Source organism: Abramis brama (genome assembly GCF_963993115.1).
Source record: "Abramis brama genome assembly, chromosome: 11".
Classification (NCBI taxonomy): domain Eukaryota; kingdom Metazoa; phylum Chordata; class Actinopteri; order Cypriniformes; family Leuciscidae; genus Abramis; species Abramis brama.
The window spans coordinates 7662981-7681141 of record NC_139973.1 but is presented as its reverse complement, the minus strand read 5'-3'; the positions used below and the strand labels follow the sequence as shown (position 1 = coordinate 7681141).

The following is an 18161-nucleotide window of genomic DNA, read 5'->3' as shown; positions in this document are numbered from 1 at the left end:
ATAAACTCTAATGACAAAACAGAATAATAGGTAAAATTAATAATCTGTATCATTTATTTGATTTCCAGCCAACCAAGGGGGGAGGGGGATATCTCTTCTTCATACTGCAAAGAAATCTAAAGATTTCAGGACATTTTGACACATTTTTGGCTCTTTTTCCTATATAAGACAAGGAATTGGCTTTTCGTCACATACAGAACAAGTTACAGCTTCAGAGGTACGACATGCATTAAACAACATAACACACGTACAGAAACAACGGCATAGAAAGTCAACAGGTAGAAAGATTACAAAACAAACAGCCTTTAGACCTACAAACAACATTGTAGAAGATTTAGGGGAAGGGAGGGATTGTAAACAGTGCTCTCTTTTTTGAAGTTCCCTGGAAATTCTATATGGATGCTTACAGTAATTTCTTTTCATCATGAAATGCTTCCTAAATTTCATATTACTAGTTACCACTGTTATTGTACAATTTCGTAAGAAAACAACAAAAATCAAATAAACGAAAGATGTTACTTATTTATGCTTTCTGGTTTGAATGAAATACACAAATCATAAATAAACTGAATTAAAAGTCAAAGTGCCTGTTATATAACACGTTACTGTAAATCTAACATGAACATAAAACGTTTTATTTTCAAACAGTGTCCATATGTTGATGCTGGAAGCATCACTAGGTCGTCACAGTTTGACACCTTTGTGAGCAAATTTTAATACCACTTAATTGAAAGGATTTTATAAATGTACCATGATGAATTGCAACCTGCACTGTCATGTGGGTGGGTATTCTAGACAAAACACCTTTAATGCCATCAAACTATCCAATAAGACACTGACATTGTACTCAAATTACTGATTGTCATCACTGTTTTTAGACTGGAGTCAAAAAATATCCCACATATAATCACCCATATATAATTCGCTCTAATTTTTGTTAATGCTCTAAGCACACTGCACTGCAAGTGTTCCTCGTGGGACGTAAAATATTCCAGACTTACCCCTGGATCATAAAAAAAAAAAAACAGGGTTGACACTGACCTCAGGGCACAGCCTAACACAGATACACAGCAAAGAGTTTTGTAAGGTCACATTTTAGTGATAATGTTCTCTCTGTATGAATCTACTGAATGAATAGGGTATTGAATGTGGATCACACACCCGGCAGATCATGGATATAATATAATATCCACATAAAAGACCACTAATTGGAGCAAGGGACCTTAGCACTCAGAAAGCAGCTTCCTCTCCACACCATTACAGTAAGCAGTACATGTTGTTGCATTCATAAATTATTCTGTATAGAGCAGAGAGGAAGATCCCTCTCACTTGCAGTTTTTTCTCTCCTCCCATACACACCCTCCTCCCGCTCTCTTGCAGAAAATTGGTATTCCGTTCACACCTCACTTCAACTCAGCTAAAATCGTTGAGACAGGGATGGAAGCATACACACTCACAAGTCTCGGTAGAGGCCGAGTTTCTCCCCATCATCTTTGCACTCCCCAGATAACACATACATATTCTAAGAGACAAGTACATTCTGACAATGTGACTTTTAATGATGGTACGGATGCAGTTGAGTATGTTTTTTTAGTCTAATTTAGCCCTCTCTATCCCAGTTTTCAAATTCAATATGAGCGCTAGAAGGGAGGGCTTGTGGTCACCATGGAAACTGGATATAGTCATCTTCAGGACATCGTCTACATACCTGTGAATACATGCTGGACTATGTGGTTACAAATTGGTGAGGATGGCTGCGATGGCGATAAGAATCAAATCTTTCAAGGATATTAAGTTTGTGCAGTGTAAAGGGATTGTATCAAATTTGGAGATAAACATTGCCATGCATTATATACTTTATTACAGAGCTTGCTATCAAAAGATAAATGTTTAGGTTTAAGTGGTGGTCATCTTGGTCACATTGTGTATGTTGAGCCTGAGGACACAAAAGGTCCCATAAAACCTTTTATTAAATCAAATATTTTAAAATAAACACTCTCCCTGGCAATGCAAAAGTATGAGACCATCTCCCTCATTTCATATGATCATCTAGAAAATACTTTAGAAATATATATTTATTCTTATATTCAGAAATATTTGTGTTTGAACAGTATCCACTTCTATGAGATTGGAAAATCTAACTGAAATCTTGAATTGACCTGAAGTTTTTCAGTAGTTTCTTTGTCAGATTTATTCTAGCTTTCCATCGCTTACCAATATCTGTTAATAACAGGGCGAGGTATGTGTTGTCCATTCGTTCTCAGTGTTGCTTCTGTTTGGGCTGCCAATGTGCATGTGCTACGTAGTTGTAATATGAAATCATAAACATGGGCTTTTGTAATAAAACCTTACACATGTAAGCACAAGTGTATCTTCGGTAACTTTCTTAAAAAGGTATAGTTAACTTACAAGTGAAAATTCTGTCATCATTTACTCACCCTCATATTGTTCCAAACCTGTATGCATTTCTTTCATCTGTGGCCCCAATGGCTGCCCAATGGCCCCCCAAAAAATATTCTTTTGTGTTACACAAAATAATTCAATCCTCACCATCAATGAAATGTGGGAGACTAAACAATGACAGAATTTTCAGTTTTTGGTGAACTATCCCCCTTAAGCTTTGCCATACTAGAAAAAAAAAAAAGATGACACACAAGTAGGTACATGAGGGGAGGTAAATTTAAACAGATTTTGGTCTCTTCCGATTTTTTCTCATACTGATGAATATGACAAGAAATATGTGCGATAGATTTCTACAGATAATCTTTATGCCTATATAAAAATAAATAAATCAAGTAGAATCACACAGCATGTGAATATATTTTGAAGAGTGAGCTTGTGTGAAGGAATGTTGGTTGTTATATACGTGCACATTATCATACCATCAGCCCTCCCTATATCAAATACGCTTGCACACAAAACACTCATACTGTATGCAGACCCATTACTGCAGTTAAGTAAGGCCAGTTTATTAGGGGATAGGGGAGGGGTGCACTAGTAAACAGAGTATAACATGTCTCTAATGCTAATTTTTAAGGTGGGCTGTGGACAGTGGCTAGCTGACGTGGGCAGTGACGGACTGTCCCCCTTGATTTACCATACACACCTGGGCATAAATGTCTGGTAAGTTTTCAGCCTCAAGCTAATTAAGCTTTAGCATAAATCCTGTTCTTTCCAAAAACAACCATAAGCCAGATCTGCTCTGCCTTTATCTTACCCCTGCTATGCGCCAATGCAGGCTTGTTTACAGAAGAGGAAAAAGGGCAAGAGGTGTAGGCAGTGGTGCATCTTCAAGATCCTGTCCCTTAATGATGTAACATGACCACGGTTTTCCAGTTAACTCTCCCGCATAAAGTCACCAGGGTAGGCCCCCTGGTCAGATGCCTCTAAAATGAATCTCCATTGTACATTAGTCTCCGCTTTCTCTAAAGTCATTTACTGAACTTGGCCTTTTTTCTTTTCACTTTTTCTTTCTTTCCGCGTAGTCCAACTCACCACCCTGAGGCCTCAGAGGCCCTTATCAAAAGCGTTGGAATGTCCCCTGTCCCCTTTGGGCCTCCGTGAGTTCTCTGAAGCCACATGGTTCTCATGGCTAACACTTGGGCTACTTCCCAGTGGAAATATGCAGTTCTGACCTAGCAGCCTTTGGGCAGCTTCCAAGTGGTTGGTGGCCCCCTGGTAACCACTAATTCGAGGCTTGGAGCTGAGGCCACCAAGCAGGCGCTCTGATGGGCCACCCTCACGCAAGTGCTCCTCGTCATCTGTGTCGGCATCGATGTACTTGCTGATGGATGCATCATGGAAAGTGAAAACTGCAGGGGTGAGTGCCTTCTTCTCTGGTGTCTTAGGTGGAGTCCTGCTGCTGGCTGTTGTGTAGACTGACACCTCTGGGCTTAGGATGGAGAGGTCAGAAAGAATAGAGCTGTCAGACAGAGGACCACCAGATGGACTGGTCTCGCCACAATTGCGATGATTCACCCTAACCGCATGCATTTTCTGAGAGTTTATAAGCAGAACTTGTTGCCGCGAACCATCGGTGTTGAGAGGTTTAGCACCAGAACAAGGTGGCGTGAGCATGGTATCATGCTCCAGTGTTGTCTGCAGGCTTGGATTAGCACTGACTCGACCAGAGAGGCCAGAACCAGGACTGTGGGAGAACCGAGAGCTCTCTGGGAGTGGCAGACCCCCTGCCGGACTGTAGGGGAATCGTGGATTCTCTAAGAAGTCTGTTGCACAGCTGATATAACTGTCAATGCTCGATAGACTTTTCATGTCTACCACCCCTTCACGACCCCCATTCAGTGGGTCACCTCCTTGACCTGGCAAAGCTCCCAGCTCAATTTCATCCCTTCTATGGCCTGCTCGAGATACATTTTTGTCTTTGGTGTTCAGGTTGGGCTGTGACTGAGTCTTTGCCATCTGGTTGTACATCTCTTCTAGTTTCTGTGCATTAAGCCTCTGTGGACTAGAAGCTCCAGCCTTGCTCGGTGAACCTTGGTCTGGGTTGAAGGAACGATTGGAACTGGTCTCTGAAGTTGCCCTCTTAGATGACCATTTCCATCGACTTGGTGAGAGATGGTTGTCCTGGGTTCTCTCACCCTTGTCCATGACCACCACATCCAGAAGCTCTGTACCACGGTTAAACGCCTCTCTAACATTCATGGACACTATGCTGCCATTGCGTTTGGCTCGCTCTAGAGCCTCACGTCTCTTGATGGCCTTCTCTTGCCGTTTCTGTTCCTTGTAGAATTCGGAAAAGTTGTTGACAATGATAGGAATGGGTAGGGCAATGACTAAAACTCCTGCTATGCAGCAAAGCCCACCTACAATCTTACCCAGAAGTGTCTTAGGGTAAATGTCTCCATATCCCACAGTGGTCATGGTGATAGTGGCCCACCAGAAGGAGGCAGGGATGCTCTTGAACTTGGTGTCATCCTCGTCCTTCTCCGCAAAGAAAACCAGACTGGAAAATATCATGATCCCCATTGCTAAGAAGAGGATAAGTAGGCCCAGCTCATTGTAACTCCGACGCAGCGTAAAGCCCAGTGACTGCAACCCGGTGGAATGACGTGCCAATTTGAGTATGCGCAAAATCCGCATGATTCTAAAGATTTGCACCACCCGCCGTACGTTCTGGAATTGCAGCACGCTCTTATTGGACTCTGTCAGGAATATGGTGACATAATATGGTAGGATGGCCAGCAAGTCGATGACATTGAGAGGACCTTTAAAGAATTTCCATTTGTTTGGTGAGGAAAGGAAGCGAAGAAGATATTCCATGGTGAACCAAGCGATGCACACAGCCTCCACATGGGCCAGCTGGGGATTATCAGTTGTCTGACCAAACTCGTCTGTGTCTTGCAGCTCTGGAAGGGTGTTAAGAGACAAAGCGATAGTTGAGAGCACAATGAATAGGATAGAAATGATGGCCAAGATCTGAAAGACAAAAAAGCAAACAAAAATACACTATTAAAAACAAGAAAAACCTTCATAGTAAATAAATACTGAGATTTGTGTCTCAATACCTCTAACATAGTGGTAAAAAACCCCAAAAAACATTGTATGTACTAGTGTAGTGATGGATTGACAGATTATTTACACTTTGTGAATTTTTCAAGTTCTAACCATAAGAGAAATCCAACACTGGTGCTTAAATAAAGCTGTATTAAAAGTCTGAAGAAATGCACGGTGGCAATTATGGATGTAACAATTCCACTAAGGAGTTTCTTCTTTAATTTCTTTTATTATAGTTGCGTTGACAGGATTAATTTAAGTGTGAGAGACAGACAGAGAATGACTTTGAAAAAGTGACAAGTAAGGTCTAGGTAAATCATAGTAACTGACAATACATTTTTCTTTGTGACTATGAGCGGGTTGTTATACCACTGTTGTGATTTGTAGAAAACTTTGTTGAAGCATGCTTTACACCAGAAAACCTGGTTAGACAGCCCTGTGCTAAACAAGTTGTCAACTTCAACTACATGAGTCAAATCATCTACATAAAAAGTCTTTTTACTCACTTCTGAGCAGTCGAACAGCTACACTGCCAGGATATTGCATAATAATGGCTTTACTTGTGTTATGTTAGGTCAAGAAAGCAGTGTAAAGTAGTAATACTGAGAGGGTTGAACATTTTTGAGAAATATACAGAAATGTTGTGAAACACTGAATAACCAGTAAAACCAGAATAGCAGATTAGTAGACAAATCCACAACACAGTCTAATTATTCAGATCGAAAATCTTGACATAGATTTTTGATTAAAATCATACTAAAACTAAACTCCTAGTAATTAAATCACTCAGTTTATTGATAAACAGAACTAGCAACTAAAACAACTAAATTGGGTGAAGTATTTAATTTTCTAGCAATTGAAATAACAAAGAGGACTTCTGTGAGGTCTCACAAGTCACAACTAAAACATCAGATATGTCCTGCTGTCTAAACACAAAATAGTTCCCTGTGAAACTTTCCAGAAAGAAAACAAACTGTTAAGCTAGAAAATTAGAAAAAGATCTGTAAAGCTTTAAACCTCCCACAGAACAACATAATGTCTATTACAACAAAATGGCAAACACGTGGTACAATCCTACACCACTAAGCCAACAAAGAGGCTTTCGTACCAAATAAATGAACAAGAAAAGCAATTGTCAGAGAAATGATCAAGACCCCAACAGTGGCCAAGGTCTTTGGCTGAGGCGCTGTTTACACGACACCGCTTTCAATTAAAAACGTATAACTTTTTATTCGTTTTGGCCGTTCGTTTACATGACGAAAACGCAAAGTTTTGAAAACGGGTTTCAAAGTGCAAGATTTTGAAAATGGTCTCCGTGTAAACAACAAAAACACGAATCTCTGAAGACAATGACATCATGCACATGCGTATTACGTGTTCAGTCTATAGTGTTTCAACGCCATTTAATGGCCTGGCAGCAGAATACAGTGTTTTTAGTCGTTTTCGCTGATCCGTGTGAAGAGATCCATGTGAAGAGATCGTTTTGACAATGGTGTCGTCTGTATGCGGAAAAAACTTCTCCGTTTTAAGCATATCGCTGTCGTGTAAATGTATCCTGAGATAAGAGGAACTTGGAAAAATAAACTCAAAAATCGCTTCATAAACTCTTCGGGGGAGTGGAAAGGAGGGGACCACTTAGGGAAAAAGCCTGGAACAACTCAGAATGCTATAAGCAAAAAATATGATGGTGGAAACATCATTGAGGATTCCTTGTGAGTCAGTTTTGGGTGCATAATTCTAATGATACACATCCTATTTGTGAAGAGAAATATTGTCACCTACAGCCACTCTGTTTATGATAGCTTCATTCTCTATTCCCTGTTTTAGCCTGCTAATCTCTCTTTGTCCGTATTATTCACCTTCACATGAATAGTATGGAAATCTTTTGTGACTCATTGCATTTGTAGGTGTTTCTCTGTGTGTATTAATATGTCTAAGAGGAGTTGATACCCTCCAGTCACGTGAGTCATGAGGGTAAGTTAGAAGCAATAATAAGATTAAAGACATCCCATAACCTATAAACAGCAAAGATTAGCCTTTTATTTATAAGCTTGCTAAAGCTTCAGCGGCATTATTTCCACACCGGTATCAGCAACCACAATCTCTACTAAGTCATACTGGAGCTCCCACCCCCACTTCTTTTTTATCCTTACTGTGTAATAAAAGGCATTAATGTTAGCTGGATGTTTGTGATGTCAATGGTATATTCTATTGCTGCATTCCATTCTAAGGTATAAAGTTTTTTATTGGTCCTAAGTGGTTAGCAGTGATGTTCTAGTCTTTAAAACACCTCTATAAAAGACAAAGAATTATAATAGAACTATAATAGAATTATAATTTTCAGTTTGTTATAATAGAAAAACCCTTTCAGTTTTTCTCCTAGAAAAATTTAGCTTCAATTCAAACATTTCTCATCAAATGTTTCCAAGGCCAAATGGAGACCAAATTAATACCTAAAAGAAACATGACGGACAACTCCATTACATCTGAGCTATGAAAGAGCAACCTCTGAGCAACAACAATTTACTACAGCTTTGAATGGTTCTGAACCCTGAAGGTAAGAAAGAATCCTTTTGTAGGTCATTTTCTTGGCTTTTTACGTCAAACATGTGTGTGCACATGTGCGTTACAAAGTATTCTTAATGTTAAAAAGTGAAAAGGGCAACTAAAAAAAGACAGTCCACTTCAGTGACAATGAATGTTAAATGGGAAGTACATGTTAAATGGCTTCGGCACATATTCTCAGTGCACAATCAATTGAGCCATTGACCAAGTGATAATCTGTTAATAATGTCTACACACTCAAGCTGAGGAAGGCATAACAGGGTCAACTCCCTGTGTAGAGACGGCTAAGGATGCACAGGGAGAAATCCCAGCCTTTTTGCATCATCGCAGGTGAGTGGCTCATTATCACATCCAGTGAGGAGTTTCTACAATCATGTACAAATTATGTTCTCCTGAGACACACAACAAATACTCGTATGCATACAAACACACACACTAGCGTGTGAAGGCTCCAAAAGCTGCACAGCAGGACATCCCATAAAGAGCAATTCAATCGCATGCAATCCCACAGGAAAGAAAAATCACAAATGAGATTCTTCTTTAACAGACACAGATATATATATATATATATATGTATATGTGTATATATATATATATATATATATACACACACACACACACATATATATATATATATATATATATGACAATATGACAGTTTATTATGTTTTTAAAAACATTTATTTATGTTTCTTTTTGTTACAGTTCGGTAATTTCCATGATCAGGTTGTTACCTGCAGTGACATCACTCTCTTTTGGATGCCAACAGCTTGTCAGAAAATCACAGAAACGGGTACGGATCTTGAATCAGTCACAATTTTCAATAACATCTCTATGGTCTCAGGGAAACTATACATTACGCATCAGAGAGCGCACGTGGTTTAAAAGCTACAGTAAATGCATAAAAGCAATACTCAATACTTTACCATACTCGAGGAATAGGTGAACATAAAAAATCGTGAAATTATTTTTGAAGGAAGCCATGTTGTTGTCATGTGACAAAAGAACCACCCCATGTTTTTATTTTTACATGAGGTGTAACTCAAAGAACATATATTTAACCAAAAAAAACCCCAAAAAAACCAAAACAATGAAAGGAATTATTTATTTTTCTTTTTCCTTAAATGGACTTGTACACAAATTATCATTATTTTCTAAATGTACATCAAAAATTATATATATTAATAATATTGTGATATTTATTATTAAATAGAGCCAATAAATTAAAACGTATAATGAAAAACGGTTTAAATGTCACCCTCCCCCACATACCCCTCCAAAAAACAGTATAAAACCAACATGAACACAAAGAGGAAATTGCTATGAACTTGCCACTTGTTTTGTTTTTTAAAGACATAAAAAAGAGGTAAATATAATCCTGCATAACCCACACGTTCAGCAGATGTTTCTGTGACTCTTCAGTGAAAACTCCTCCTTTGACCTTGACCACTGACATTCAACCACTGCTGCAGAATTGTCATGGTAACCTTCTTCAAGCTCGGTAGGAGGCAGTCACATGAAGAGGTTTGTTTGAAAAGTGTAGAAGTCTCTGTCCCTCTTATCATCAGCATCAACACCATGCTAGACTGGTTGCTACAGTCTGAAGGTGTTAATGGGGGGAAATTACAGTTGCCAGTCCTGTACTAATCTATTCTGTAATTTTATCATGGGGATGATTCAGAGGTCATGATGATGGACAGAGGCCAAAGGGCATATTTGGCCAGGATGCCGGGGTTAAACCCCTACTCTTTTTTCGAAGGACATCCTGGTATTTTTAATGACCACACAGAGTCAGGACCTCGGTTTAACGTCTCATCTGAAGGACTGTGCTTGTTACAGTACAGTGTCCCCATCACTATACTGGGGCATTAGGACCCACAAAGACCACATGATGAGCACCCCCTACTGGCCTGACTAACACCTCTTCCAGCAGCAACCTGGTTCCCTCGTTTCATCACGGGTGGGGATACACACGAGCTGTGCATTGTTTGTATGGGAGTGGAGCATGCCCAGTCCTCATTTGAGGGGGCTGAGTGCGACCACTGAGAGAAGCTATCTTTGAGAATGCTTCGCTCCCGCTGGGCGCTCTTCGAGGAGAGTGCTTCGACACACGTTCCACACTGTTCGGGTACTATTCGCGTGCGACTTAGATCGTGGGGTTCGCAAATGGATCTGGATTTGTGAGGGCCCAGCCCTTTCTCTGCCCTCACATGCCAGGTCTAGTGCCTTCTCTCAGGTGCCTTCTCTTCACCCCTGGATGAGGTACCGGTACTGCAGCTATCCAGCTCTGAGGAGTTGGATGTTGTTAGTATTGAAACAGGAGATATGGAAGACTCGACACCTCATACTCCTGCATATGAGGAGCTTATGGAGGTTGTGACTTGCGCTGTCGCTAAGCTTAACATTGACTGGTCAGCCGAGAAACAAGAAATACATCAAAAGAGTAAACTAGATGAAAGATTTCTACCATCTACCATCTTATCACAACCTCCTCATCTGGGATTGCCTTTTTTTCCCAACCTCCACATCGAGGTGTCGAGGTTGTGGAAGAAACCCGTTTCCTATCGTGTTTTCAGCCCCCAGACATCTAATTATTCTAATATTTTGGGGCTGAAACACCATGGCTATGTAGCGATGCCCAGGGCTAAAAAGACGCTTACGAGCTTTTGCAAAAGGAGGCTATAGAACGGGTTCCTCCTCCCAGCAGGGAGTCAGGGTTTTACAGCCATTACTTTGTTGTTCCAAAAAAGGATGGAGGGTTGCGTCCTATTCTAGATCTGCGCCAACTAAATCCCACTGTTCAGAAGCTCCAGTTCCAGATGCTTACACTCAAACGGATCGTGTCACAAATTAGGTCCGAGGACTTGCTTGTCACGATAGATCTCAAGGACACATACTTCCACGTATCCATCCATCCACAAGTTGGATGCAAGTTCCTGAAGTTCGCTTTTGTCGGTGAAGTGTACAAATTTCGAGTTCTTCCTTTCGGCCTAGGTTTATCCCCCCGCACTTTCATGAAATGCGTGAATGCAGCTCTGGCTCCTCTGAGACTATTGAATTACATTGATGACTGGTTGATTCTACCTCAATCCGAGCATGAGATGTCATTCTCGCTCACATGAGAAAGTTGGGGTTGAGGTTCAATGCCAAGAAGAGTGTGCTTCTTCCAGCTCAGAGAACCACTTTTCTAGGCGTGGTTTGGGATTTGACGACGATGCAAGCACATCTTTCTCCTGCTCGTATTGTGTCAATTCTCTCAGCCATAAATGGGGTAAAACTAGGCCAGTAACTCACTGCCAAACAGTTCCAAAGACTGTTGGGTCTCATGGCAGCTGCATCCAACATGATACCTTTTGGCCTGCTGTACATGAGGCCCCTGCAGTGGTGGCTCAAAACCAGGGGTTCTCCCCGAGGAGAAACCCGCTTCACATGATCAAGGTCACGCAGTGATGCCTACGTGCCTTGGTTATGTAAAAAAAAACCTTGGTTTCTTTCCCAAGGCCCGGTGCTGGGGACTCTTTGTCATCTCGTAACACTAACGACAGATGCATCCCTCACGGGTTGGGGGCGATCATGAGTGGTACTCTTAAAAATGAAGGTTCTTAAAAGGTTCTTTGTTGGGGTATATGGTTCCATGAAGAACCTTTAACATCCAAGGTACCTTTCCATTGCCGAAAAGGTTCTTTGTAGCGCCAAAAGGTTCTTTAGATAATAAAAGGGTTCTTCACCATCAATCTCATGTGACCTCACATTGTTGGAGTAAATTTTTTTTCCCATACATTGATTTATTTGTGGAGGCCTGCCACAATATCTGCACTGACCGCCACAAATAGATTTGTGCTTCCTACATTAACTAGACTGTAGCGGCGTGCATTTGGGCAGTTATGCATTATTTTCACATTTGCATAGTTGACAATTACAGCATTTTTTTTTTTCTAGATCTGTAATGAGATTTGTTTGTAAACTTGTTTTCCGCCCTAAATAAAAGCTTGACTGCAGTTTCCGTCAAAATAAAAGCTCACGTGCATGTATAGAAATTTGGACAAAACTAATTTAATTTATTTTTCAGTGCATTTGTTTTACAATATATGCAGACCTGCAAACTCCTCAAAGTAAAGAAGGTTACAGTGTCAGGTTACCCTACAGTGGGGGGGGGGGGGGGGGCGTGCCCCCAGCTCGATTTTTTTGTGATTTTAATATGCAAATGACACATTTCTGAGCGTGACTTAACAAAAATCAGCATACTTATCAGCTGTTGTGTAAACAGTCACATTTAACTTACCCACATCACGAATGACTGCCTAACGCATGAGCGCGCACGACAACCTAATATTCAGGGTAGCTCAGAAATCGAGTAGTAGCCGTATATCTCGGAACTCAGGGCAGAGCACCCGGCTAACGATAAGCCTAGCTAACGTTACAGGGATATTCCACCATTTGGGGAATTAAGCTCATTTTCCACCTCCCCTCGAGTAAAACAATTGTTTTTTACCGTTTTGGAAACCATTCAGCCGATCTCCGGGTCTGGCGGTACCACTTTTAGCATAGCTTAACGTAATTCATAGGTATGACGACAATACAATATTATTGTAAATTATATCACATAAAAAAAGCGGTAGCTAACGTTAATTGAATCAAGCAAACAAATAGCTGTTGTTTTTGCTCCAAAAAGCTTGACTTACCTCGAATTTAACATAAGATTCCTTCACGTTATGAGTTTCCATCAGACTCGCGTGGTAGCCAGGCGTCTCATCCAATGGCGAGCTCAGTTGACGCTGTGTGCTTCAAGATTCTGACGCAAGTGCTAAGATTCCGATTGGCCAAGAGAAAAAGTGCTAAGATTCCGATTGGCCCAGAGAAATGTCAATTATAAGAATTATCCAATAATGTCCCCCCCCCCTCACGTAAATGACCCAATTGACCAAGAAAACGGCGATTGTCTCCGAAAAGCGACAAGTTTGCAGGTGTGTATATGGCTATCACTGTAATAGGAATAATAATATTAATAATTATTATTATTATTAGTAGTAGTATTATGTAGTGTAAGACTGAGACAATTTAAAATAGGTTCTAGTCCCATTTAAAGTTCAGGTAGAGGTCAGTGTACAGACTTTTTCTTTGTTCAATTTTTACACCGAATATGGGCAGGAGCTCTTCATTTCAAATGAAGGGTTCTTTGCAGTACCAAAAGAGGTTCTTTGTGGCACTAAGAAAAAAAATAGGTTCTTCAAGGAACCTTTCAGTGAAAGGTTCTTTGGGGAACCAAAAAAGGTTCTTCTATGGCATCGCTGTGAAACCCCCTTTTTGGTTCTTCCTGGCACCTTTATTTTTAAGAATCTTCTTTCCTGGCACATAAATCGGCTGGAATTGATGGCTGTGTTTCGAGCACTCACACACCTCCTCCCAGACCTGAGAGGCCATCATGTGCTTGTCCGCATGGACAACACATCGGTAGTCTCCTACATAAACCATCAGGGGGTTCTGCGGTCACTTCACCTATACAAACTGACTCACCAGATCCTCCTGTGGGCCCAAGGGAAGCTGCTTTCTCTAAGAGCAGTTTATATCCCTGGGCATCAAAACCACAGAGCAGACATCCTGTCGAGGCAGGGGCTCCTGTGAGAGAAGTTTAGTCAAGCGGAAGTACCTGTTTGCATCTCAAGAGACAACACACTATCTGATGTGGTTCTCCCTCACTCATCCAGCTCCTCTCGGACTGGATGCCATGGTACAGACGTGGCTAGTTGAGGCTATTTCACCTGCTTATGAGTTACAATATACAATATACTTACAATATATAATGTTGACGTCAATGGTTAATTTTTATTGTAAATGGAAATCATCACTATCTAAATGAACCCCTAACCCTAAGTACTTGCACATAACACATAATTATAGCACAAATAATACAAGTTGAGGAGAGGTGTGATATTACTTTTATAGCCCATCAGACTTCTAACAGATGATAAATCAGGTACAAATATTTTGACCTTTATTGAAGAATGGACTCGAGACAAATCTAAAGACAAGAATCATATTGACTTGGGCTAGTAAGCAACCATTCAGAAACACCCTAGCAACTAGATAGCAATGATTTTGCAACTGCCCACAATGACCTAGAAACATGGCTATTTGCTTCTAGATAGTTACATTCCTTCATTTACATCATTTACTTGAATGTGAGCAATCATTTAAAAAGTTGCAACAATGTGAGAAGCCAGACAGACCCATACTTGTGGATTGATAGGGGAGAGATGAGCTTCTGATAGTGTTGCCGAACACGCCTTCACGTCCCTCTGAAAGTGACACTGTCTCCATGGTTACCAGAAGAGACCATGTCTTCCACATTTTCCACCAAACGATGGCATGACAAAGCACTCAAACACACATACATATTCTCCTGAATATCAATGTGAAATGAGTTCAAATCCTTCATAAATCGTTCAGTTTTTAGTACTGCCCTTGAAGAAATGTCCTCGTCTTTATCTTCTGTTTGTCTCTCGAAACAGCTCTGACCTGATGCTGGAAGACAAGGTTCGGCTGTATCTGTAAAGCCCTTGAGATACAGGGGCAACAGCTGTGTCCTCGTGCATTCACACACACAGACACAGAGCTAGATGACCTGAGCGACTGGTCCTTGGCAGAGCCCTATTTTTTTCGTTCATTATTCATTTGTCTGCAATGAGAGGGAAAATCCAGTCACAGAGTCTATATATAAACCTGCCCAGCCCCTCATGTAGTTATTAATAGCTCCAGTCGGGCAGCTTTGGGATCCTACAGGAGTGCTCTCTTAGAATACACACACACACACACACACACACAAACACACACCTCATATAGAGATCCAACAGACAGCGTGTGGAAATATTTCATGCTCCAATTTTTATGTTGTTTTTCACTGTAGACCATCAAATAGAATTAATAAATAACTAGATTTCAACATTTTCTTATAGTTGATACCACAAGTCTCTATGATGTTCAGATCACTACATATGACACAAGTTCCTCCTTCAATGTGCGGCTATAGGATATATTCATGTTTTAATGTGCATAGGTTCAAATTGTAAGTCTGGTTGCTTTGAAAAGTAATATCACAGCCCTCCTCAACAAGCTGCATTATTTGAGGATTCATTCGTCTTTAGCAGAACTGGTACAGGATGATATACACACCAAAATGCAATATTAATGAACATTCTGTCATCATTTACAAAACACAAAATAATATATTTTGAAAAATGTTGGTAACCAAAAAGTTTTGGTTCCCATTGACGTCCATTCTATTTTTTTAAGCATATAATGGAAGTCAATGGGAACTGTTTCGTTAGCAACATTCTTCAAAATATCTTCCTTTGTGTTCCACACAAGACAGAAAGTCATTCAGGTTTGGAACCACATGAGAGTGAGTAAATGATGACAGAATTTTCATTTTTGGGTGAACTATCCCTTTAACAGTTCTTAACCTAAGTATGAGAAATAGTTCTAATTCTGCACAGTGTAACTCATCTCTCATTTGTGTGTCATTCAAGAACATCTAATGATGAGAAATCAGACACGTATCTATCACAAATACGCAGTTATGCACCAGTGACTCTCTCCGAGACACACCCGACCACACAAACTTGCTCATACATTTAACATTAGACACTGGCACAAAGAATCAAACACGAACAAAAACAGCGGTACACAAAGTAAACACATGCACATACGCACGCCGCTGCTTATCCTGGCAGAGACAGCTGTGCGTTCAAGCGTCGCACAAGACACAGTTGCTATGGTGACAATGACGACACGCTTTTTAGCATTGCAGGGATGGGAGAGAGAAAAGAATGCATGTGTGTGTGACTGTGAGTGTGTGCCTGTGTGTCAGTGGAAAATAAGACAGTGGCGAAAGCATTTACAGAAACGCAACAAGCTAAAGATGAAAAGTTGAGACGTGGAGAGCAGCAACACATCCTAATGTAGAAGAACTAAACGATTGACAAGACGTTACAATATGAGCGAACACACCCAAAAGTCAGCGAATCATGTAATTTGACTCGTGACCTGAATCTTTAAAGTTTAAAGGCAGCAACACCATGCAACAAAGAGACAGCCTTCAGGATTACACTTAGGTCAAGGGAAAGGTAATTAAGAGAGGAGTACCGCAACCGCAGCAATCACATTATTTTTTAATGTATCTCAGAGAGTAGTCTCAGTTATTTTCCACATGGAATCTACATCGGTTTCACAAGAGTAACTACTAACAGTATAATGCCCATTTTCAAGACACTGTGTTATTTGCTGACTTATTTAATATTTAATTTTTAGCATACTGAAAATAGTCACATTATTTGACAGCTTGGTTGTATCATACTTGGGACTTTTTTAAAAAAAGTTCAGTAATAATTTATAATGATATATAATTTTTTTATTGTTTTTGAAAGAAGTCTCTTCTGCTCATCACCAAGCATGAATTTGATAAAAAAATACAGTGAAAATGTGAAATATTATTACAATTTAAAATAACTTTATAAAATTGTATTTAAATAACATTTTAAATTGTATTTACATAAATTACATATTTTAATATATTTTAAATAAATTATTTAAAAAAAAAAATGTATTTCCTGTGATGGCAAAGATGACATTTTTTCAGCTCTAATCCTGTCACATTGGCTAATCCTTCAGAAATAATTCTAATATGCTGATTTGGTGCTCAGGAAATATTTCTTATCACAGTTAAAAACAGTTGTGCTGCTTAATAATACTGTTGTGGAAACCATATACATTTTTTTCAGTATTATTTGATGAATAGATCAATTTAAAAGAAGAGCATTTATTTAAAAATGCTTTTTTGTAACAATATAAAAGTCTTTACTGTCACTTTTGAACAATTTAATGCTTGTTGAATTAAAGTCTTAGGCCTGGTTTCACAGACAGGTCTTAGATTAAGTCCAGGATTAGGCCTTAGTTCATTTAGGACATTTAAGTAGCTTTTATAAACGCGACTTAGGGCTCGTTCACAAAGAATGTGTTTTTGCTTTGAAAAACGCGAGACGCGGAAAATGGAATGGGGGAAAAAACTTTTTTTTTTTTTAAGTTTAACTGATTTTAAGACCTACGTTTTTAGAACGCCGTCACGCACGAGACGCTGAAAAAGATTCAGATGCGAGCACAACCTTTATACACGTCCGTCTAGTGTGTTTACATAGAAAAACAATGTTAAAGTAGCGCATTGGAATGGAAAAACGCGTTCTGTGTGAACGGTAGGGGTGGGAGAAAAAATCGATGCATCGATGCATCGCGATTCTCTCTCCAACGATTCTGGATCGATTCTGAGAATTTCAGAATCGATTCTGAGCTTAGTTTTTAACCAGATATGCGATGACGCTGAGTTTGCTTTAGAAACACCCGTAATCTGCTTTCTTCCAATTCCTCACACACATATACATACACCAATCATGGGGAGGGGGGCGAAGTAGATAAAGAATCATTCTGGAATTGGATCGGATCGTGAGGTGACTAAAGATTCCCACCCCTAACATTTACATACTGTGAATCGTTTTTTTGAATCCAGAATCGTTTTTGAATCGAAAATCGATTTTGAATCGAATCTTGAGCCTAAAAATCGATATCGAATCGAATCGTGACATTTTCTGAATCGTGCACCCCTAGTGAACGGCCCCTTAGAAAAAAACATTACTAGTGTACATCTGGACATATTTTAAGATATGTCAGTGCAAGTTAAAACAGCTCAAACATTCATTTTAGTCTGTGACTAAGCTAAAGACTTGTGTGTGAAAACGGGGGTCAGTGTAACTTGCTGACCCCAAACTTTTGAACAGCAGGCACAAATGGCACCATTTCTTGAGAAAGGCCTTTTCAATGCTCTGGTTCTACTCTAAAGACTTTAAGCCCCCCCTCTCTCTCTTCTCTCTTCCCCATCCTTGAGTGCCATTTATTTTGTACCCCTGGCCTTTGCTTCCCTGTCAAATCCATTCCAGCAGCAATCCAATCTCTGACACCAATAGAAGGGTCTGCACTAAAGATGCTCTCCGTGCTTCAGCAGGTCTTGTGTAGTGTGTTTTACGGTCGTTTCTATT

At 40.0% G+C, this 18161-nt stretch overlaps 1 protein-coding gene across 1 annotated transcript in view; it reads right to left on the bottom strand.

Annotated features, from left to right (window-relative positions):
* Window positions 1-31: 31 nt before the first annotated feature.
* The window catches only part of kcnb1 (potassium voltage-gated channel, Shab-related subfamily, member 1), a 36379-nt gene continuing 18249 nt past the window's right edge, over window positions 32-18161 (bottom strand). The window contains exon 3 of the mRNA XM_084127746.1: window positions 32-5436. Within this exon, the coding sequence (XP_083983872.1) occupies window positions 3508-5436 (1929 nt within the window). The 3' untranslated portion in view covers window positions 32-3507. The remainder of the gene's footprint in view (window positions 5437-18161) is intronic.